Here is a 23,436-nt window from a genome sequence, read left to right as displayed (position 1 = left end):
CCTCTTTTCTGTCTGGCGAAATTATATTTTTGTTTGGTACTGGGGATTGAACTCATGACTGTGCTTGCAAGGGAGGTGTTTATGCCACTGAGATAAATCCTCAGCCCCTTGTCTGGTGAAATTCTAATGTCATCTGAGGTGCAGCTCATGTGCTACTTCTGAGAAGCACCTGGGCTCATCACCCCACCACACTGGCTCCCTCACTCCTACCACAGCCTTCTCCTGCTTTATCATGACATTCATCTGTTTAGTCCACAGGCAATGAGCACTCATCAGTTACTAACAGCATGGCCTCCTGAAATAGATCTGATGCTGTTAAGGACCCCAGTGTCTAGCAGAGGAGATATGCAGGAAGAAAAAAAATCTCAAAAATCGAAAGCAGTGAGAGGTCTCTCAATAAAGGAGAAAACCAGCTTCCATAAGAGCCAAAGGAAAGAGCCTGTCCCAGACTCATAGAAACAGCAGCAGAGACCAAGGTGCCTTGGTATGGACTTGAAGGATTTGTAGGAGTTATCCAAGACATAAGGGGGAGAAAAGCATCTCTGCAGAGGCATGTGCTGGCTATCAGTGGCTTGCTATCCCTTCTATTTTTTCTACCTGAGTGCAGAGATTTGTTCCATTTACATTTGCATCTCTGTTACCTAGCAAAGATGTATAGCACATGCTCAGCTAATGTTTGGAAGATGAATGAATGAGCCATGAATTCAGAGAATATTAATCCTGCTGTTATTTGGGGATCTGAGTTCTAAGCAGTATTAAAGGACTCACATGAGAAAAATGCAACCAGGAACAATGGGTCTCTCAGTTACCCATTGTTATTTAACAAACTATTCCATGGCTTAAGTAGTTTAAAGCAACAGTGGGTTATTATTTTGTGGAATCCTATGAATCAGTTGGCTAGTTCTGTTATTTTTCTCCTGGAGCCAATTGTACAGCTGTATTAAGTTGGGAGGGTGACTTGGACCTGTGTTCTCCTGTGACAGGGGGAAGAGCTGAGCCCTCTTTGTGTGGTCCTGAAGGAGGACACAGTGAGCATACTCACACTGTTGTATTCTCATCCTAAGAGGCAAAGATCTTGAGTATATTGATTATACCCTTCTGTTTGTGTCTCCTTTTCTGATATCTCAGTGGCCAAAGATGTTTGCACAGCCAAGTCTAGCAAGGACAGTGCTAGTGCACTGCACTTGGGCAGGTGTATCGGAAGGCATGACTCACTAAGGTCATTAAATGTCACCGTCCACCGCAGGGAAACTCATGATCACACTGTTCAGGGACAGGAGACCCTGGAGTGTGGTATAGGAACACTGAACATGGCTGGCCTTGGAGCTCGAAAAACAGGGTTTAACAACGTAATGAGAACCCAGTAATACTTACTTCATAGGCTGTCTCTGGCATCAGAGGCAATAATATGAAGTATTTTTATAGATTTGAAGAGCAATGAACTCTGTGAAGCAGAAAGCCCAGATCAGCACCACAGACAGCTCCAGCAACTCCTGAGAGCCCAGCGCCTTTCCTGGTCCAGAGGCAGCTGGGCATGGAGAATTAACTCGCTGAGTGTCTAGAGAGCTGGATCTGCTTCACGTTGTGGGGTATGTTAATTTTCTTGATTGTGGCGATCGATATGGTCACATACCTTAAATATGTGTCACTTTTGTCAGACTTCAGTAAAAATTAGAAAAATAAATTTAAAAATTGGAAATTTGGATGATTTTTTTGTCTTATGTATGTATTTTCTGTAAGTGTAGTTACGTTTCAAGACAAAAAATGTTAACACATAAAAATTTAAAACGAGTGATACACATATTGATTAACTGGTTGTTTTCAATACTGGGGATTCCCACTCCATTTTTATTGTCTTTTATTTTGAGTCAGGTTTTGCTAAGTCATTAATTTGCCTAATATGGGCTCAAAATTTTCCTGTCTCATCTTCCACAGTGCTGGGGTTATGGGTGTGCACCACCACACCTGGAAAAATACATTTTTAAATGACCCAAAATCACATTGCAAGAGAACACCTGATTTTACAGGTGTGCCATTGAGGAACCTCAGTGTGGTTCTCAGGGTCTGAGGCTGGTGTTCTCACTGCAGTGCTGATAAAAATACTGGTCTCGGGCCCCTACAGAGCACTGCAGCTGACTTCCACAGGAAGGTGGGGGAATGCCCTCCCAGGGGATTCTAATCCACATTACTGTGGATTAGAGTGAGAGCCAATGGCATGAGACCTGGGAAATAGCATGAAGCACACTGGTGTGTTAAAAATTACAAATTCCATACAAATTCATACATGAAGTGTGGTAAAAACATGGGACCGTTTAAACGAAAATGTTTTATTACAGTATAAGATGTGTTGCCATTAACGCCCCTTGGAAGACTCTCCCTCGTGCTGAGCACACATATTCCACTGTCTTGCCACTTTCTGCCACAGTTCTGGAGTCTTCTTTCCTGAGTGTCTTTCTTTGCACTGCTGTGGCTGCCTCATTGTCCTCAGTTCATTCAAATTTTCTACCTTCATGATCATTTTGACTTTGAGGAAGAGCCAGAAGTTGCACAGTGCCAGGTCCCGTGAATAAGGTGGGCGAGGATACAGCATCGGGTTTTATTTCACAGAGGTTGCCATAAATATTTTGAATCAATTCAGGATGCTGAGGCCACCATGAAAAGACACATAGGGAAGAGGACTCCAGAACATCTTCAGAAAGTAACAGAATGACGGAGTAAGTGTGCTGGCATCGAGGGGGAGGATTTTGAGAGGGATTACTAATGTGTCTTAACCTGCAATACACTGTCAAAAATTTTGGTTTAAACAGTCACCAGATTTTGTATCACACCCTCTGTGTGAATCCAGGGGTGAGTTTAAGATTTCATACATAGACTTGGGTCCCTCTTTCTTCAGCTCTCTCCTGTGATATCCTCTACATGCTCTACATTCCAGTCTTCACTGCTGGCTTTTGACTAGAAATTCTAAGTTTTATCATTCTCATAGATCACATGACACACTGGGTTTACATCTGGAGTAAAACATCAGTAGCAAAAATAGAAAGCATCTGACCAGGCTGTTGGGACCACTTTTCTAGTCCCTCTCATCTGAGGGACCAGGGACTTTTCTTTAGGTGCTGTCCCTTTGGTAGGTATTCGGCCTCTGCAGGGCCTCTTTCCCCCACCAGTTCACCCCATAGCATTACTCTGCACAGGAAAGACAGGTTTTGCTTGGAGTTTCTCTCCCAGTGCTTATGGTGCCATTCTGGAAATTGGTCCACCGAGGGAGGACCAGATACAGCAGGAGAAGACGCAGAAACTCCCTGCTCTGCTATCTGACTTTCCAGTTTTGACCGACTGCCTCACTTTGCTGCTATAACTTATTTTCAGAGTCTTTGCGTAGTCATTATAATTCTCTCCAGAGTTTTTAGTTATAATCAGTGAGAGAAAAATGGTGGCATGTGCTTGCTCTTGTTCTTAGCCAGAACTGGAAGCTGAAGAGGTTTCTTGAGTTTCAATGAACCTGAAAGAGGAAATGCTGACCTGTATGGACATAAGGAGGAAATGGTAAGATGGCCAGGGCATAAGGAGGGAGGTGAGATAGAAGGACAAAGACACAATTTTAATACTTGAGCATGGACTAGGCAAGGAGGCTGTTAGGGTTTATATCTAAATGTGTCCCCAAGGCCTCACGTGTGTGAGGGTGACTGGATCACAGGGGTGGGTTTATTGGTGCTCATGACATGGATCACTGGGGAGTGGCCTGGACCCCTGACTCCTCCTTTTGCTCGCTGCTTCCTGGCTGCCATGGCTGAGCAGCTGCTCTCTGCCCGCCCTTCCACCATGGCATTCTGCCTTCATTGCAGTTGATACTGAACTGGACCCACTGAAACTGTGAGCTATGTAAACTTCTCCTCCTCGAGCTGTGAGTACTGGGTATTTTGTTCCAGTGGTGGGCAACTGACTAGCACAGAGGTCTGTTGATTTGACTGGAGGTTGCTTTAGTGTCCACGCACAGCTACAGGATGCTGTGAATGGTACATCTTTCAGCAAAGCCCCAGAGCCTGTGCAGTGAAGCTCAGGGAGATGTCTGTCTCTCTGATTTACCACTTATCGTCATCTTTCAGGACCTGGAAAATGACTCTATAGCGAAGAATCAGTAGCTACCGACAGTAGAGTATGGACAAAAAGTTTGAGAATCCAGATGATACATTTGACTTAATATCAAGAGGGGAAAAGATAAGAGAAAGATGATTGTAATTGTGTTTTATGTATTCTGTGATTGCAAGTGGGTAAACAACAGGCAACAAATGTGCAGAGCTGTATGAAGAGATAGTGCTAGAGAGAACAAAGCCTATGAGACGAGGGGTGCTTTATTGTTTCATTTTTCAAAAAATTTCCTTAATGTGGCTCTACTATCTTTCCGAATGTAATAATGTGCGAGAATATTTCCTGCCCCATTGCCCGACAGTCATACTGGCCCCCATCCTATTTCCGTTACTTATTTGGGAAGGCTTTCCTGTTTATCTCCTGTCACCTCCACTGGTCCTGCCACATTTTCTACCATCAGTACTTGGAGTTGCCATCTGTCTGGCAGACACCAGCACGAGTCTTGCCTCCTGACGTGTCTTTAGTGCTTAGCTAATGCCTTCATATTTATTCACCACATGCTCAAGTCTCTCAGTGAATGAAAACACTTGAAAGGAAAGATTTCTAGTTTATACTTTATTTGGCTTTTCTTCTGATTTTGGACAGGTTTGGGCTTATAGTTCACTTTCTCTTATATCGACATACACTGTTCAAATTATCCAGTCCAACCACAGCCGGATGGCACAGTGTGTTCCGTTGCCAATCAGGGACAGGAGAGGTGAAAGTGGTCAGTACAGAAGGAAAATCAGAGCTCAGGTCTGCCCAAGGCCACCTTGGTCAAGAGTGATCACTGGAAATAGACAGCTCCCAAGGTGTGTGGCCAGGATAGAGCCTTTCCTCTCTGGCCCCACCTCTTCTGTGACAGATAATTTAAACACAGTGGTGCTGATTCAAGTGCATGGTCATTTATGGGAAAGTTGTCCTTTGCAGTGGTGTGGATTTGGAGGCAGTGTATCGGATCCACCAAGCCATAATCTGTTCATGACCACAGCAACTTCTGACCTAGCAACCCTAGCATGGAAGGGTTGGACGTTTCCTTGGACACGGGCACTCCAAACATCTTCCTCGACAAATGGCACTTAGACAAATCACCACTCAGCCTTGTTTGAGCACTCTGAGTGATGGTGAGCTCACTCCTTCCAAGACTGCTTATTACACCTATAGCTAAACCCCTGCAAGACCCGGCAGATGTGAGTGCCTGCGTGGACCCACTGGCTCCTTCACCAGAGGCAGACATCATCAATCGATTACAGGCTCCTTCCCATCAAGCCTAGGCTTATTCTCAGTGCCATTCTCAACACATGTCTCAGTTGAGTGGAATTCAACTCATAGTCTCTACTTAAAGAGAGAGCTCTTTCCTCCAGCCACCTAGCTAGATCTTATGCACATCAATCTTCTTTATATCCTCTGTCACACAGCCAGGAAAAGCAGAAGCAGCAGGATGGTGCTCTTCAGCCCAGCACCCATAAGGCAGAGCCAAAGATGGGCAGAGGCATTTATTAGGAGGCACAGAGTCTCTTCCCACCGAACTCTGAGAGCCTTTGTCCAAGATCACAGTCCAGGGTCTGAGGCTCCAGGATGCAGGGAGAGATTACTGACAGGGAAGCTGGGACTGGAACCTTAGTGCATGATTTCCAATCCATTGAGCCTTCTGTCAGGTCAGATTGTCTACTTTTCCAATAGTATTCATCCAATTATTTTATTTTATTTTTTTTGTCTTTTTCCTTTTTATTGGTACCTGGGATCGAACTCACGACTGCCTGCTTGCAAGGCAGGTGCTTATGCCGCTGAGCTAAACCTCCAGCCCCCCATCCAACTATGTGTTGAAACTGTTGGTTGGGTCACAGAGAAGGTGGGTCATCGAGCTCTGCAGAAGAATATTGGGTCACTGAAACACAGGGTGATTCTTTTCCAACTTCCCAAAGAATGTGGCTAAGTCGAATGAGGAGCCAGGTATTTAGTTAGGTGAGAACCAGCTCGCTAGGAAATACCTAATGATCAGGACTTGTGTGGTTTGAGTCAGTGTGCACCTTCCAGCATGGAGAAGCCTTTGGTTCTCTGAACCGGTGTGACCATCCTTTTAAACAACCCTGTTTTTGGCACAGTTGTTCAATGTGGAGGAGGGGGAATCTGGCTCTGGCTTTTGGTTCCCTGTCTCGTCGGCGCTGGCTGAGTCAGCTTTCTCCTCTGGGGGGTATGCCTTGTTCCTCTTGGCAAACGCCTGGCTGATTTCTGCGTGGGTTCTGTTTTTGGTCTCCGGCAGGACAAAATAGAGGTAGACAGCACCTGTAAAGCATATTGCAGCAAAGACGAGGAAGCAGTAGGTGTCCAGACTTCTCTGCAGAAAGGCAAAGACAGAGAAATTAACCAGTAAACTAACTGGCTATAAAACCACTTCTGAGCAGATATTTTTGACAGCTCCCCATTCCTGTATCAGTTTTCCTGAATAAAGCAGCACACGCATAGCTAATTCTACAGGGCACGAACAAAGCATTCTGAGGTGAAATGAATCAGCTTCCAACCCTGCAAAAGATGAGGAGCAACAGTCTTGATTGTTGCTTTGCAAATGAGGCATTTAAAAGCCAGTCACTGTCAAAATAAAGTGTAATCCTTGCTGTATGTTAGCTCACAGTAAGGCAGATTCACTCTGTCTGCATTTTCACTTCACACAAGTCACGCGTGACACCAAAATGGAAGAGAAATGTCCCATTTAGAGGAAAATATGGATTATTTTTTAGACCAAGAGAGCACTGTTTTTTCCCCCAAATATGCACAAAGATCGAATTCACTAATTAATATTCTGACCAGGTGCCCTTCAATCAGGGATCCCGTGTCCCAGGAGAGGTTGGGCCAGACCTCGGCTTGTCAGTGTTCCAGTCCCCTGGGCCTTGCCTGGTGCTTGGTTTGTAGGGGATGCCAGGAAACATTTGAGGAATAGAACCCTTTCTGGTTCCAGCTCTCTGGGCCATGACTCTTTCATACAACAAATATGTGTTGATCTAAATGTAGGGTGGTAGCCCCTTTGAGTGGTCCTCCACAAGCAGCAGGATCTGGGTTTTAGTACATTCCATTTACTCCTGTGATTTGCATGAAATCAAATGAACATTTGAGTTTTTGAACATGACGTAGTGTGCAGGTGCCTGAGTGAAAGGCACTGGTTGGAGGGTGCTGTGAGATTGGCCTGAGGAGGGAGCGGGGAGGGGCCCAATGGAATGAGCGTGGCTCTGCTCAGTAACGGAACCAGATCTTCCTTATGCAAGCTCAGGCCATTGGGTCCCCCTGCAGAGGAGGAAATCCAGCTGAAGGGTCCTGCTGCTAAGGAGGCCCACAGTAACAGTGTCCTGCTCTTCCCTTTGGCCACTGTCTTGTTGGACTCTAGCTTGGGCTGCAGAGAAAAGAGAGTCAGGCTAATGATAGCAGTAATGTTTTGGGCAGCTTTCCTGTGACTGGGACACTGCCCAACACCCACAATTTAGGAGGGAGAGAGTTAATTCAGTTCACGGCTTCAATGGATTCGGTTCACAGTTCTCTGGCTCCAAGGCAAGAGCAGGGTGGTGGAAGGGCATGGTGGGATGAAACTGCTCATGGCAGCCAGGCAGCAGAGCAGCACTGGAGAGTAAAGGGACTCAACGTGGTCCTCAAGGTCACACTCTGCCGAAATCAGAAATGTGCTCTGCCAGTGCCCTGGGCAGTTCCTGCACTAATCCAGTTGACACGATCAGGCTTAACCGTCATAAGTAGCAACTGTTCATTGATTGTTTTGTATGCCGGCTTTGCTGACGGACACCAACCCTGGTCACGGGTATATTTTACAGATGAGGTAACCTAACGTGGTGAAGTTGGTACGATTTTGTGGGGGACTGTGCAGCAAAGTTAATAACTGAGCAACACAGGAGGACCTCAGCAGGGCAGATGCCTGAGCCCCCACCCTCTACCCTGTCCAGGTAAGTGCAGTCTCCTGCCCTTCCCAGCCCAAACAAAGGCTCTTAGCCATAATTACATGATTCCTATAAATCTACTTTTACATTATTAGAAGTGATCATGAAAATGTCCCATATTCTCTGATTCAGAAAAGAAAATTTCCTTTCAGAACGCAGCACAATGTCAAATTATGCTAAAAATATGAGGCAGTTTTGGCACTGTGCTTTTAGGAAAAAGTAGGTGCTAAAGGAAACTGGTGCTTTTTTTCTCCTACTCCCTTGGTCAGCATCATGTGAGGATGTAGCAGCTTCTTTGAGCAGGGGAACAGGTGAGGACTATGCAGCTGGCCCATAGCCGGGCGGCTCACCGTGCAGCCCCCTGGGCTGCTGTGCAGATCAGTGCATGGCCTCTGAGCTAAAGTGGGCATCTAGCACCATGTCCCCAGATGCCCTGTCAGTTTCCCAGGATTCTCACTTAGTGAAGCGGACATGGGAACCATGCCCAGACTGCACGGGCTGAGTAAGGGTCACCCGAGGGACATTGAGAACCAGGCCATCCATGCTGCCTGTGGGAGCTTCCCTCCTGCCCGAGTGCTGAGTCAACTGTTCCTTGAAGTTCTGGTCACACCCTGGAACAGAGTTCATGATATTGCTGCTGTGCAGCGTCCTCTACAAACCCCTTCCTGTGGTGACTGGACGTGGAACAGAACACGGTGGCCTGGGTAAATACTGGTGCTATTGGGCCTCCTGAGTGGTTTCTGCTAGTGCTTGTACAGCTTGTCACCACTGACCTACCACGTGGCACTGTGGTTAAGTGCATGCCCCATAATGGGACCCATTAGTAAGTCCCGTTAACCTTCTCCTCCCTGTAAATGTGTTGTGAGTCTTAATAAACCCTGTGTCTCTCAAGCCAGTGTCTTTGGATTTTCTCTACTCTCACGACAAGCTGACTCATGACAGGACAAGTGACATAGGTGGTCTGAGGCAGGGTATGGGCACTGCCTGGAAATCTAACCCCAAACCAATGTGCTCTGAAAATAACAAGATTACAAACTAATGTAATTCTGGACTAAATTTAGAAGTAGGCATTCAACTGGTTTCTCACAAGCAAAAAAGTGAGCTGGGTGTGGTGGTGCGTGCCTGTGATCCCAGCACTCTGGGGAGGGTAAGGCAGGAGGGTGACAAGTTTGAGCCCAGCCTAGACAACTTAGGAAGGACATAGCTCAAAATAGAAAAGTTGAAAAACAGGTAAAGATTCCGCTTTGTATGGAGGCCCCGAGTTCAGGTTCCAACATCGGGGGTGACCAGAAACAGCCCTTCCTGCTTGGGAAACTCCTAGTCCTTCACATAAGGTTCACAGACACCAAGGCCTGTGCCTTAGCACACATCAGCCCCCAGCGGCCCGGGAAGTCATCATCCTCAGCTGTAGCAGTGAGGTTAAAGCACCACCTGGTGCCCTGTGCCCTGTGAGAAGAACTGTCCTCTCTGACTGCACGGCAGATGGGGGTGATGAGGTGGCAGCAGGATAACCCAAAGTCATCCTCAGGAGCCCTGGGGACCCTGCAATGTTTTCCCCCTGGTCGGGCACCTCCTCTCCAGAGCATAGCCAGGGCTTGGCTGTTAACTTGTTCAGTGAATGCCCGGCGTCTCCTCCGGAACCACTCAACCTCACCCTCTAGTGGGAAAGCAAACGCCGACCATGATACCCAAGTGCATGGCCTGGCTGCGTCTCAATAAAACTTTATTCATAAAGCTAAATTGTAGGCCTGTGTCTGCCCATGGCCCCTCACCTTCCCAGCTAAGTCTTCTACCTCAGTGCCTCTCCTGAGTTTGTTTTCCACAGTGCAGCCCAGAGGGCCATTCAGAAGCACATAGGCATCACTCCTGGCCTCTGCTGAAACTCTTCCATTGGTTCCCAGGGCTCTCTCCTCCCTTCTTAGCCAGTACTGGGGGCTGGGGTCTCCTTTCTCACCCCCTCTCAGTCTTGCACTCCCCACATCACTGTCCTCTGCCCCTTTCTCCTCCCTCACTTCCTGGGCCTCAGTGTCCCTCCTCTCTCCCTGCTGTCTTTCTGACATCTCCTTGCTTCCCAGACCAGCCTCTTCCTCCCCTGATGCTGTCTTGGCTACTAAGTCCCGATGGCTTTGTCCTGCAGCATTGATTAGAAAACACACATTTGTTTATCAAGGTCAAATCTGAATGAAGTACACGCACAGATCCGGAGGGTACACAAAGCTCATTGAGTTTGGATAGAAGTACACAGCTGTGCAATCAGCACCTCTATCAAGATGTAAAACATTTCTTCCACGGCAGTGTGTTCCCTGGGCTGCTGGGCATGGTGTACACCTGTAATCCCAACGGTTGGGAGGCTAAGATAGGCGGAACACAGTGAATTCAAGACCTAAGTGACACAGTGAGATCCTATCTCAAAAATCAATCAATCTACCAATCGGTTGATCAAGCAAACCAATCAGCAACACAAAGTGTCCTCTGTGTTGTTGTCAGTCAGTTGAGCCCCCTCACTGCACACAGAGTACCTGATACCCGGTTCCTGTTACCTGGTTTCATGTTGGCTTCTGCATTTGTCTCTTCTAAGAACAAACAGACCTACTGAATCCAGCCCTGCTTGGCAGCCAGAGAGGTCTTTAGAAACTACAAGAGCTCTTTAAAAAATGGCTCTCTGCTCACCTCTGAGGCCCAGTGCGATGCAGGATGGAGGGCCGTGCACCTCTTCCTCCCTTGGGGCTGCATTGCATCTGTGGGGCAAACCCAGAGAAGCGAGCACACAGTTGTTTGCTTTCAGGCCCCACAAACTTTGCTACACATCGCTTCCGCCCTCACGCTGCAGAGGCGTTGGGGATGTGACCCAATATTTTTCAAGTTAAAAAGAATCACTGATTCTCTCCCACATATGACTGAACTCAAACAGAATTTTATAACCGTAGTGGAATCAGGCAAGCATACCTTTGCATGCGATTTGCTCCCAACAGTAAAGTACGGGTTAGGAGAGAGGCGTATGGATGCCAGCCACAGCCCGCACACCACCAAGGACTCATGGTGCTCAGTACCTGGGCTGGGAGACCCTGGGGCACAAGCAGGGAAGGGGATGTCAGTTAGGGGCGGGGTGACAGGCTGACTCTCAGGTTGCCTAGGTTGGAGGGGTTTCCAGTGATGTGGGGCTTCTGAGGGTGCTCTGGGCAAGCTTTCTAGCATGAGGTGGTCGCCTAGAGAAGGAATGTGTTACAGACTGAATCATGTCCCCCTGAAATAGACTGAAGTCTCCACTGTGCCTGCGCCCTGTGAGCGTAGCATTGTTCCAGAATAGTCTTTTCAGATGTGATCTCATTAGGATGAGGTCATAATGGAGCCAGATGGGCCTGGATCTGAATCCCCGATGTCCTTATAGAAAGACACACAGACACACGCTTGTGACAGTGGTGACAGAAGTGGTGACAGCCTTAGATGTCACATGAGCAGTCTGGGGCAGATTCAGACAGCGGTGCAGACAGACACCTTCATGGTGTGCCCTGGCCTCTGGACTGTGAGAGAAGACACTTCTGTCCTGTTAAGTCTCCAAGTTCCTGCTCCTTGGGCAGCAGGAACAGAGCCCAGGAGGCAAACACAGAGGCAGGTGTCCAGAGACTCACAGACTGCTCGGAGCCATGTGCAGAGGAGGTGTGGGGACAACTTCTGCTGGTCCAAGGGGCACACTCCAGGTCAGCTCAGGTGTCTCCTTGCGTGCATTACTGGAAGACTGGGAAACATTTCCTACCAACCAACACATGGGGAGGTGAGTGACACAGTCAAGGTCTGAGCAGGTGGCTACACTGGGCTGCATTGTGTCTCCAAATTCATACAGGGCGCGATCAAATGTTTAAATTTTAAAAAATACATACTACAGTAAAAGATGCTTTGCTGTTTAACCATCCTCAGCGTACTCCCCCTTGCTCTGAACACACGTCTCCCACCGTTCTTGCTGCCTTCTGGAGCAGGTCTAGAAATCCTTTGTGAGGGTCTTTCAGCTGTGATCAGAAACACAGTGAGTGCTGCTGCTGAGAGCCATCCAGTGGGAAGCCTGGCTCAGACATTACGATGTGTCCTCAGCCACTCCATTCACCTCACCGAGTGCCATGTGACTCCCAGCTCTTCCTTGAAGCCAAAATGCTGAGCAGCGGGAAATGCTTTGAGTGGATCCAAGACCCTGAACCAACTATGCAGTGCAGTTAGAGACACCCACGAAGGAGGACTTCCAGAGCTGCTTCAGGATGCGGCAGAACGAGGGGATAAAGCTGTTTGAGGTGAGAGGGTGTCCTTTGAGGGGATCAATGGCCATGTGTGTTTTTAAAAAATTAAGCATTTACTGCATTTTTCAATCACACCTCCTACGCTGAGGTGCTAATGTCCAAGACTTTGAATGTGACTATAGTTGGAGAGGGTCTTGTTCCTAAGTGGGACCATGTTTAAGAATCTGATTGTGTTAAGATGTGGTCATTGAGGTGGATCCTGACCGAATGTGCTTGGTATTCTGGTAAGAAGAGAGAGTAGGACACAGCTATATAAGGCCCCAGAGGAAACCAGTCCTCCAACACTTTGATCTCAGACTTCAAGCATCTAGAATGGTGGGACAATAAATTGCTGTGGATTAAACTGTCCCATCTGTGGCACTGTTATGGCAACCAGAGAAGACTCAGACAGTGGCTTCTGGTTGTGGCTCAATCACTGCCAGCAGCAGCCCAGTGTAACTAATCTTCCAGAGCAGCAAGTCGCCCCCAGGGAGGACCCAGCCAATCTCTGCCTTCCCAGCTCGGGTCACAGACATGGCCATCAGATAGTGTTGTCATGAGTACATCCTGCACTGCTGCTCTCACTGGGGCATCTCAGCAGCTAGCCCTGCAGGACCTCCTGAGGGCCATGGGTAGTCCCAGCTCTTAGGGACCTGTTCCAGAGGGACCTGTTTCAAACACATCCATGGCACGAGGAAAGTTCCAAATCCAAATACAGTGCCAGCAAGAAGCAAGACAAATCAATGCTGATTTTATAAAAACCAAACATTACACATGCACAGAAGAAATCAAACAGCATCGTTAGTCCACAGACATGGGCCACCTCGCTCCTGTATATCTTTAGTTTCTACAGCAAGACTGAATTATTCATAACTTGAATTCCCCCTGGAATTTATAGAAAAAAAGAAGACAGAAGGGGAAAAAAGGAGGAGGACAAAAAGGAAGAGGAAGCAGTGAAGGGGCACGCTGTCAGTGTTTCCTACGGAGAACGAACCCTGCCCTTCCAGTCACCTTGAGGGCTTGGTCCAGTCTCCCTCTACCATGGATTAGATGGACGACGTCCCTCAAATTCCCGTGTGTGTCCATGGGTGGACTCAGCCATAGAGGAGCTCGGCTGCTGATGAGCAGGAGTGGGAGGTTGGTTGGAGGCAGGCTCCCTGGGGTGTCCAGAAGGGGGCATTCTCATCCCAACTGCTCCCTTCTGTCTGCTTCCTGGCTGTAACAGGTGGAGCACCTCTGTCTCTCCCGCCCTAATCCCAGCAGTCTGGATAAATAAACCTGTCTCTCCCTCTGTCTCTCCCTGCCATCCTCTTTCTGCCAGGCAGTCAGCAACTAGAGCCTGAGACCCCGAGTCAGAAGAAATCTCTCCTCCTTCACGTTGCAGGTGTCAGGCCTTTGGTTCCAGTCATGGGAAAGGGACCTAGGTGCTCCTCCCAGGAGCTGAATGAAGGGACCCAGCCAGGATCGTGTCAGGGTTCACAAACCTCAACTGTGGAGTCTGGACCCCTCCCTCAGGGGGCTTTGGTGTCACTGGGATAAGGACGCAAGCTGCTCTCAGGCTCTCCATGCAATGGCATCAGCAGATGTGTGTAGTGCTTTCTCTATAAAAATGTTTTGAATATGTTATTTTTACTAGTAAACCTTTGCGGTACATAATGTTTACATTCCTTGTGTGGAGTTGGTCCAGTATAGGACATGTATTTATTCCTTTTTTCCAGCCCCTTTCCCTCCCCTCCCTTAATGCCCCTCCATCCCTTAATCTGTCTCCCCTCTGAGAAAGATCTATCTCGCTGCCCCTATTATCTATCTTTTATTTTGCTCTTTATTTATGTTTTGGGTTTCTCATATAAGGATAAATCATGCGATAAGTCTGTGTGTGATTTATCTCACTTAATTTTATGGCCTCCAGGTACGTCCATCTCCCTATAAATGACTCACATTTACCCTTGGTTGTGGCAGAGTGGCAGTCATTGGTGTGTAAATCCCACATGTTTTGTGTCTAAGTGTTCCCTAAAGCCTTATGCACTTTTAGATCAGGCTTTTGCAGAGGTAGCTGAATCTGGAGTTTGTGACTGCTTGGCGGTTAAATGCTGGGGTTAAGGTGATTGGGTGATTGCTGAAGCAGTCCGCTGATTGTCTGGCACCGCCCTAATCCCAGCAGTCTGGATAAAAGAAGTAGAAAGAAAGAGTAGACTCTTCCCACCTTTTTCTTTTGTTGTTTTGCTGTCTCTCGCAGTGCCATAAACTATTGGCCTCTGCCATGTGCCACCCGCCCTGGAGCCAGTCAGTGATGGGCTGAAACTTCTACAAACTGTGAATTAAATAAACCTTCCCTCCTTTAACCTTGGATGTTGGGTATTTTGTCTGAGCAATGAGAGAAAAGTAAACAGACACCACATTTTCTTTATTCATTCATCTGCTGGTGGACGCATGGGCTGATTCCAAGATTTAGCCATTGTAACTGTTTCTCCTTTTGCCCACCCATCCCACTGCAGCCCCAAGTGCACAGGGTGGAGCTGATCCGGCTCCTCCCTTTGGGTCCTGCTGCTTCCAGACCGTGCCAGGCTCCTTTCTGGTTTGTTCCCTCCTTTCTCCTCCATCCCCACTCTTTCCTTTTGCCTACGATGGTCTCTTACCAACGCTCGGTCTCATGTGTGACTCATGTCCCTGAAGCACTCTTCTCTGCCTGGCTGTGTGTCATCTGTGTGGGTCCCTATGTATCTATTTACATCTATCTGTCTGTCTGTCACCTGTCTACCTATTTTGCTGGACTAGGGGTTGAACTCATGGCTTAGCTGATGCTAGGAAATCATTCTACCCTCAGCCTTCTTTCCTTTTTAAGTTTAAAAGCAGGTTAGAGGCGCAGCTCTGGGGTAGAGCACCTGCTTTGTCTGTACAAGGCCCTAGCTTCCTTCACCAGTCCCACAACAAACAGGCAAAATTTTTGCTTATAAAAATAGTTCTATGCATACACATGTTTAGAGATAGCTGACCTATAAAGTACCCACACTATGAAACACGAGAAGGAGTTGGTCTTTTGGAACACCCTCTGCTGCTGGCCTCTGACCTGCTAAGTGTACTGTATCCATGCCCATGCTCCTGGGAATAAACCGTCGAGCACTGTGTCTGCTAAGTGGGACAACTATAAAAGGGCTGGGGGAAACAAGCTGGGTGGGAAGGTCCGACCTGTGGAGGAGACGCTGTGGCTGGCACATGACTTCTCCCAGAGCCCTCTCTTGCCAGCGAAGTCCGAATTCTCCTTCCGGATGACATGGTGGCCTCGTTTAAATGTGAAAATCTTTCCGTGGACCAGTGCAGAGGGCTCTGTGCCATGAGCTCAACTTGAGAGCAAATTCTGAAGATGGGAGATGCCAGGTCATGTTCGCAGAGGCCAAGGGTGTCCAGGGTGCTGTGAGCTGCCAGTCTGGGCCCAGGGGTGTCTGGAATGAGGTCCTCTCCATCCCCTCCACCCTGTTCCATCATTTTCTGCTCCTGATGGAGCCCTACATGGCCATCTCCCCCATCTCTCAGAAATGACAGATAATCCCAGTTGCCAGGTCTCCCTGCTTGTGATCCTGCCCCCTCTGAGGCCCCGGAAGGGTCTTCCCGAAATTTACCCTTCGCCGTTTCCCCAGTACCTGTGAGTTCTCAGTGCATTGGGATCCTCTGCTGGCCTTTAAAACACACTGCCCCCTCCCCCTTGACCCAGAATCTTGTGATGGGAATCCAGGAAGCCAGACATTAATCTTTTACCTTAGAGTCCCCAGACAGGATCGAAAGCCTCACTAGGCCCACTAGCCCTATCCAACATTCATCCAAAAATAGTAAACACCACCCATGACAGCCGGGCATGCAAAGTGATTCGTAGCGGGACTGAGTTAGGAGGTGAATGGTCACTGCAGCCCCACGCCCTGTGCACATCTGGGGACAAAAGTCGAGGCACTGGCTTCCAGGCAGCCGCACATCCTCTCACTTCTGCAGGCAGCTGTAAAATGGTCCCCAAGGACACCCAGCCCTGATATTTTGAGAAAGTCGCTGTCATGGAGTCGTGGCCTGGAGGGAGCTCAGGAAGCTGAATTTACTACCGCAACCACCTGCTCTCGAGAGAACCAACTCCCTCCTATGAGAACGAACTCCCTCAAGAATGGCACCAATCTCTGACCCAAACACTGGGGAAAACTGTACTGTCTGTGAGCTTTACTACTTGGGCACTGGATTCCAGCATAAGTTCTGGAGGGAACACACTGTATCTGAGCCACAGAACAAAGGTTGTATTGTCTGTTACAGCACCCGCGGGATGTGTGTACTCCTCATCCCTCAACCCTGTGGTTCCACCTTGCTGTGCTGAGCCCTGCAGAGCTCATGGTTCCCAGCCCCCTATGCCCATCCACCAGCCTGCACCCTGGTCAGGCACCAACCTGTTCTGCAGCCAGATGTGGGGCTTGGGTGCTGCTCATCCCCTCCTCTGTCAAGGGGACCCATGGAGGCTTTTCCTCCTAGCACTGACAGTGTGGGGTGTAAGGCGCAGGTCAGCACTGCTTACAGCCAGCCTGGGTAGGAATGGAGATGGTGGCTGGGTCATGCTCCCCATACCCTGACCTGCTGAAAAGGCTTTGAAGGTTGCATGCCATCTACTTTCTACCTGCTGGATCAAGGAGGCTGTATTGAGTGGCACACAGGGTGCAGTGGGGGACAGAGGAACTGGCCTTTGGGCTCATGTGGGGCCTAGGTGACCTCCCTACTCCTCAGCCTCAGCCATGCTGTTTGTGGAGGCCGTTCAGGGTGTGGGGGTGATGTGGACACAGAAAGTCACACAGACCTGGCCCCAAGGAGCAGCCACCCTGCAGGCTGTGACAAGAGCCCCAGGGGCATGGTGTGCTAGGGGCCATGGCCTTCTCTGCCATGTGCTGGGATGGGCACCAGTAAATTATGGGGTGGGCCGAGAATAAAGTCTCTGAGGAGTTGGTCAGGAGAGGAGGCTGCAGTGGCCCTGGGAGTGGATCTGGATGCTCCTTGAGAGACCTGAGAGGGCCTCAACTTCTCCAGTGGCATCACCTCATGCCATGGGCAGTGGTAGCTCTGATGGGCTCTTGAGGAGGGAAGTGTTGTGGTTTAGGTTTAAAATGTTCCCCAAGGTCTCAGGTGTTTGGAACGTGACTGGATCATGGGGAGGCTGAGAGTGTTGTAGGAGGCAGGGGCTGGTTGGAGGAGGTTCTGAGGACGCACCCTGGGAGGGTGCACACTGCCCCAGCCCTTCCCTTGTTTCCCTGCCACCTGGGTCCCAGGACAGGAGCAGCTTTCGTCTGTCACACTCTTCCACCCTGCCATTTCTGCCTGGGAGCCAGCCTGCCATACACTGAACCCCCTGAAACTGTGAGCCAAGATAAACCTCGCCTCCTTTGATTTTTGGGGTGTCTGGTCTCCATTCTGTCCCAGCATGGGAAGGCTGCTACTACAGGAGGCTCTGCCCACCCTAGGAAAACCCTGCCACGTGGAAGCCTTGCAAAGCCCTCGCCCTGGGAAACTTGCAATTCTCATCTTCTCCCTAGATTGTCTTTCTGTTCCAGCCACACTGCCTGCTGTTTCTGTCCTGGACTTTGTCGTTCCCAGGCTTCCCTGCTCCTTCGGTTGTCTCACATTTCTGTTCCAGTGTCACCCCCTTGGAGAGGCCTTTGTAGACCCCCCCAGCACATCTGTCCCCATTGTACCCCTCAGCTCAGCACATCAAACACACGCTCTGCTCCCACTCGGTCCCCACTGCCTGCCCAAAACAGGGCCTGGCACACAACAGAAGCTCAGTAAGCACATGTGAGCTCATGAGCCAGTGAGTGAGCAGATTCTTTACACAACAAGAACTTGGGTCCAATTCCTGAGTATGTGGGCATCTTCGTGCCAATCACTGTCAACCTTGGGGCCATGAGCCCATTGGCTGCATCTATGCTGGCGACAAGAAGGAGGTTCAGTGGGTGACGGGGCACTGTAATTAGAGTGCACTGTAATTACCATGTGGAATTCAACCAACATATTACAAAAATGAGATTAATTTGCATGTAAGAAGTAGTTGAGATTCAGCCTCAGTTTCTGTGGGCATAGCTTCAGAACAGAAAGGGCATTTTTAGGGCAGTTTCTTCCTTCCTTAGGACAATAGCATGAGTCAAGAGACGAGGGAGAGAGATCACTTCTGCCCTGCGGTCTCCCAGGTGCTCCTATGGCAGAGATGGCAGAGACCCCGCCGGTCCTACCTGGATGAATGGGAAGAGGAGCCCCACCGCGAAGTTGGAGAGCCAGTTGACGGTGCCCGCGATGGTGAAGGCAGCCGGCCGCTGCGATTGCTGGAATAACTCACCAGTCAGGATGAAGGGGATGCCACCTGCGGTAGAGGGCAGGGCAGAGTTAGTCACCCAGGGTCCTCATTGTGCCCTTGCGTCTTTCCCTGTGAGCTGGTATGGTACGGTGCCTTGGTAAACCTGGCGGCCTGTGGGACTGCAACATGACCTCCCTTGGCTCTGAGTGCTGTGTGAGAAGCGTCCCTGTGGCCCTGTCCATCCAAGGGAGACATTTGTCATCCTTTAGGGTTCTATACTCACCAGGCTGTGACCAACACCGAGTGAGCACTATGTGGACATATCTGAACTGGGAGCCAAGGGCATACAGACGCGCTTCACTGGACAGTGGGTTTGTAGAAATTCAACAAAACCGACTCCAAAATGAAAACTTCCTAAGTCAAACGGTATTGGATTCGTCTCACCTACTGCGCATCAGAGCTCAGCCTCGTCCACCCTCGATGGCTGACTCTGGCCTTAGCCTAAACCTGAGCAGCTGCTGAGAGGGCCGGGTACCACTGGTCCAGGGAAAGATAAATCTCAAAACTGAAAGTACATTGCTGCACATGGGCCATTTTCAAACTTTGTAAAATCCAGACATACATCAAACCATGGCAAACGGGGAGCCATCTCTATTGTGTTAGCAGTGTTGCCAGTACTGATTTATTTTTTATTTATTTTTAGGGATTGTTTCCAGCTTAATCTTCAGAGTTACTGAGCAAGGCAGGCATTGGCAGTCAAATCCCTAGTTAAGAAAATGGATGCCCAGAGAGGTCACTTGGTCACCCAGCTACCAGGTCGCAGAGTCACAGCTTGGGCCTCTATGCCTCAGGTTTCTCCCTGCTGCTCCTTGCTCATGAGATCACAGGAGCTCCTTCTCCCTGGCTGTCTTCTATCTTCCTTAACTTCTTTTCCTCAGGTGCATGGTGGCTCCCAATTTGAGCAGCCTGCAGCCCTGAGTTCCTCAGCGGCAACATTGCTGACATTGGGGTGGGATGATTCTTGAGAGACTGCCCTGTGCCATTGTAGGATGTGTATTGAGCCTCAGTCCCATGGCAATCCAGGCCATCTGCACTTGGCTGGGAACGTCTGAGGTTCTGCCAATCAGATCTGTGCATGGCCTTCTCCAGACAACACAGGGTGTGTAATGCAAGGGGACTCCCCGAGACACAAGTCCTGCGCGCTGGGAGAACAAAGGCCAGAGTGCGTGTTGCCAGGCTGGGTTTTTTCATTCTATAGCACCCAGCGACTGTGTAGCAGCCAGGGCTGTCCTCACCATGGTGGTCATGTTGGAGCAAAAGCCCACAGTGATGTGGCTTAACTTTAGCAGTGGCCAGGGGAAGGTTCCCTGGGGAGGTGACAGTGACATATGGCTCAGGAAGATCTAAGAAAGGCCAGGCAGGGTGGAATATGGAAAGACAGAGGTCCTGGGGTGGAGGGGCTGGTCTAAGGTCTAGAGCAGAGGTCCATCTGCCTAAAGAGGAGGACAGGAAAGGGGTGAGGTGGCAGAGGGGGACAGGCAATGGTGCAGCTTCGTGCAGTCCCAGAGATGGCTGTATGGTGGAAGAAACCACCGAGGGCTCCCATGCAGCAGGCATAGTCAGGTGTTCACATTTTATCCAGGGCACAGTCCTTCGGAGGGTCCATGGAGGGTTCAGCCATGGAGAGAGCTCTCTTCTCCACCTTGCATCTTCAAGGAGACCAAGCAAGCAACCCACAATCACAGAGCCACAGAGCCAGGACCAAGTCCAGCCTGGCCCTCCAGGGCTGTCACTGTTACCATTCCCCATGCTGTCTGCAGACCCTGGATTCCAGCAAACACGCATCTACTCAGAATGGCCCATCCACTGCCACCCTGCCAGTCTGAGCATCTTTGACAGTCGACAGGACACCATATTTACAGATTTGAGTCCAGGGCTTGTGACTTCACTCTGAGGAATGTGGATATGCAGTTTACCCCTAGAAAGTAGACTCTGTCCTTCAAAGGATCTCACACCTATCAAAAGGTGTGAGAACCATGGCCACGCGTGGAAATGTGATAAAACCAACCTTCAGGGGTCTGGAGTGCAGAGTCACATGAGGGCACATCCATGTCACTACTCATCGGTCCTGTAGCCAACTTGATGGACACCTTGCATTGTGGCCCAGGACTCACTCTCGGGCCCTTCTGGAGCCTGAACAGCTGGAGCCGGAGAGGGACAGGGTCGAGTCTCCCCTTCCCTAGCTCCCTTGACATGATTTTGGAAGCACCATGGATGACCTATCAGAACTTTGAGACTGGTGGTTCAGACCGTAGTTCACTCACAATACAGCAACACTGGTGACTCAGTTTCCCTGTGTGTGTACCCCCATTACTCTAGGGCTGCAGCAGCCAGGGTCTGGGCTCTACAGGGAGGAAGCCGGCGGGTGACTCATTCTTGACATTTTTTCTTCTCTTCTCATTTTCTCCCTCTGGAGTCACAGTGTGAGCTCTGACTTCTGTCTTTTAGCAGCTTCTCCATAAACTGGGGGACGGCATCCACTTGGTTTTCCCACAGGATGCCAAACACCGCCTCATCCCATGATGCTGTCCCCCAGCTGGGGTGTCAGGGAGCCTCGAGGTCTTTCCAACTCCTTCTGGGACAGCAGACACTGAGCACATAGTGGTGGAATCATCTGTGATTGGTGGCCAATCGTCATCTCATTTGGCTGCTGCTGATGGCCAATTGCTTCTTTTTCCTTTGTTGATGTTATTTTCATTCAATTTAAAAAAGTTTAACTGACATACAGATCATTAAAATATTTATGAGGCATAGCGTGACATTTCAACACAGGTACCCGGCGTGTCCTGTTGAGATCAGTGTAATCGGCACACCACCGCCTCGAACATTTAGCGCCCTCACAAATAGCTAAGCTTTCCACCCTCCAAATCACTTGTGGGGAGATCAACTCTATCAAGGCTGTATGTGAGCACTGTTACTTAAACTGCTGGGATAATTAGCCTTGAAAACTTTAGGTACAGGCGTTTCTGATTGTAGCTGCATGGTGTATCTTAAAATAATGTTTCAAAATCATAGGCTGGGATGTAACTCCGTGTGGGGTGCTTGCCCCCCACAGGCACAAGGCCTTGAAAGAAAAAGGGCAGCAAACAAGCTCTTCTTGAAGTGGGTCCTGCCAAGAGGAGGCCTTGATTCAGTTCTCTCCCTCGTGGCCTTTATTTTGCTGGACATTTATTCAGGAAACGATTTAAGGACATTGTCTCATCGGCTCCTGCTTGGCTCCTGGATTCTGAGTTGTGGATAGCTTGGGGGATCAGGACTGCAGGCGAGGGAGGCTCCTGGTTTTGTCTCTGGGTGGGAGAAGTAGACCCAGGCTTGGGTCCTCTGACTGAAGAGAGGTGATGACCATGCCATGTCTGCAGCATCCAGTGAGTCACATGGAGGCTGCTCTCAGCACTGCAATGCCTGGGCCCTGGACAGACTTGACACACAGTGGTGGCCTTCTGCTCAGCTGGTAGGCTCCCAGCAGGAGAGAAATAATCTAGGAGCCTCTCCTATTCCCTCACAGCCCGCCCAATGGTGTCTGGTGTGACCTGTGGCCTCCCTGTCCACAGAGTCTGCTTCTTACAGCCCAGAGGGGCGAGGAAACGGGACCCGGTGTCTACTTCCTGCAGTGCCAAGGCGTCCTCCTGTCCATCTCCTGTTCACTTCCATCCACGAACAGCACTGCCACTACCTCCTCCTCCTCCCTTGCTGGGAGTTGTGCTCTCTGCTGCTTTCAACACAGCACATTGTGCCCACCTCTTGGTCAGTGCCTGGGAGATGCTTGCTGAGTGAATGAATGACAGGGAAATGATGGAAGAAGGAGTGGGGGAAGCCTTCTAAGCTAAACCAGGCAGAGGGACTAGCGTAAGGAGCACACCAGAGCGGGCTGACACAGTCCGGCTAAGACTAGAGGTCGGAGGGGTGGATGAGGGATGGGAAGCAGTGGTCCGATGTGGCCCCATGCAGATCTGTGAGTAGAAGCCCTCCTGCTGCGGGAGCAGTGCAGGTTAGTGGAGGGAGTGCAGAGGATGGGGCGGCCGGTCCCAGGGTCCCAGGATGCCGTGGTTAACAACTCCAGGGAGGAAAGGCAAATCCCCGAGAACAAGCACTTCCTGCCTCTCAGCATCCTTAACAGCTATGCTCTGTGACTGAAGCTTGAATTTGCATAGGATTGATCAGGGGAAATAGCTGAATGCTGCCGTGCACTCCAAGTCACTGAAACACAAGTGATTTTCCTCTCCACCACCACTAAGTGTGTTTTGACACAGACTGTGTCTGTGGAGTTGCTTTAATCTGAGCTCTTCAGCAGCTGGGAAGCTTGAGCAGCTCCATCCAGGACTCCCTGGGGACGAGTGCTTCTGATGAGTCTTGGGGCACCACTGCATCTCGTGAAAACTAAGGAGCAGCCACATCACAGCACGTGTGCACAGCTCATTAGGGAAGAAAACCATTACTGTCCATCAGACCCAGTCCGCAGGCACGGTCCTGCTGGAGAGGTTTGTCATGCTCAGGAGTTTGTGTTTTGATAGAGAAGTCAGTAGTGTGGCAGTGACACCGCGTGGCACACTTTGCCTGGATGATCTTGAGGGAAGAGCGTGGGCGGCGAGACAGAGAAGAGTCGTTTGTGTGGGTGCTTCCCAGGATGGGGTCAAAGACCTGGGGCTGCAGCTGGAACCTGGGCTTCCATGCACCCCTGGAGGTCATCATCTCCTCCACTGGCCTTTTAGCTGCAGATCGACTGAGTTTGCTTATTTATTGAGCA

The 23,436-nt window shown here is 49.7% G+C and overlaps 1 protein-coding gene across 7 annotated transcripts in view; it reads right to left on the bottom strand.

Moving 5' to 3' along the window:
• Window positions 1-4,686: 4,686 nt before the first annotated feature.
• Window positions 4,687-23,436, bottom strand: part of Slc2a9 (solute carrier family 2 member 9) — a 138,445-nt gene continuing 119,695 nt past the window's right edge. For 6 of the 7 annotated variants that reach the window (XM_013146559.3, XM_013146558.3, XM_013146562.3 and 3 more), the window contains 2 exons: window positions 18,571-18,698; window positions 4,687-6,463 (listed from right to left, as the gene is read on the bottom strand). In XM_013146559.3, coding sequence (XP_013002013.1) covers window positions 6,206-6,463; window positions 18,571-18,698 — 386 coding nt within the window. In that variant the 3' untranslated portion in view covers window positions 4,687-6,205. Of the gene's footprint in view, window positions 6,464-14,117; window positions 15,684-18,570; window positions 18,699-23,436 lie in introns of those variants that run through there. The other variant, XM_063230159.1, reaches the window with a different exon arrangement.

The sequence above is a fragment of the Cavia porcellus genome, unplaced genomic scaffold (genome assembly GCF_034190915.1).
Source record: "Cavia porcellus strain 051 isolate PalLab524CR breed Dunkin Hartley unplaced genomic scaffold, mCavPor4.1 scaffold_18, whole genome shotgun sequence".
NCBI lineage: Eukaryota > Metazoa > Chordata > Mammalia > Rodentia > Caviidae > Cavia > Cavia porcellus.
This window is presented reverse-complemented; position numbering and strand designations above follow the sequence as displayed.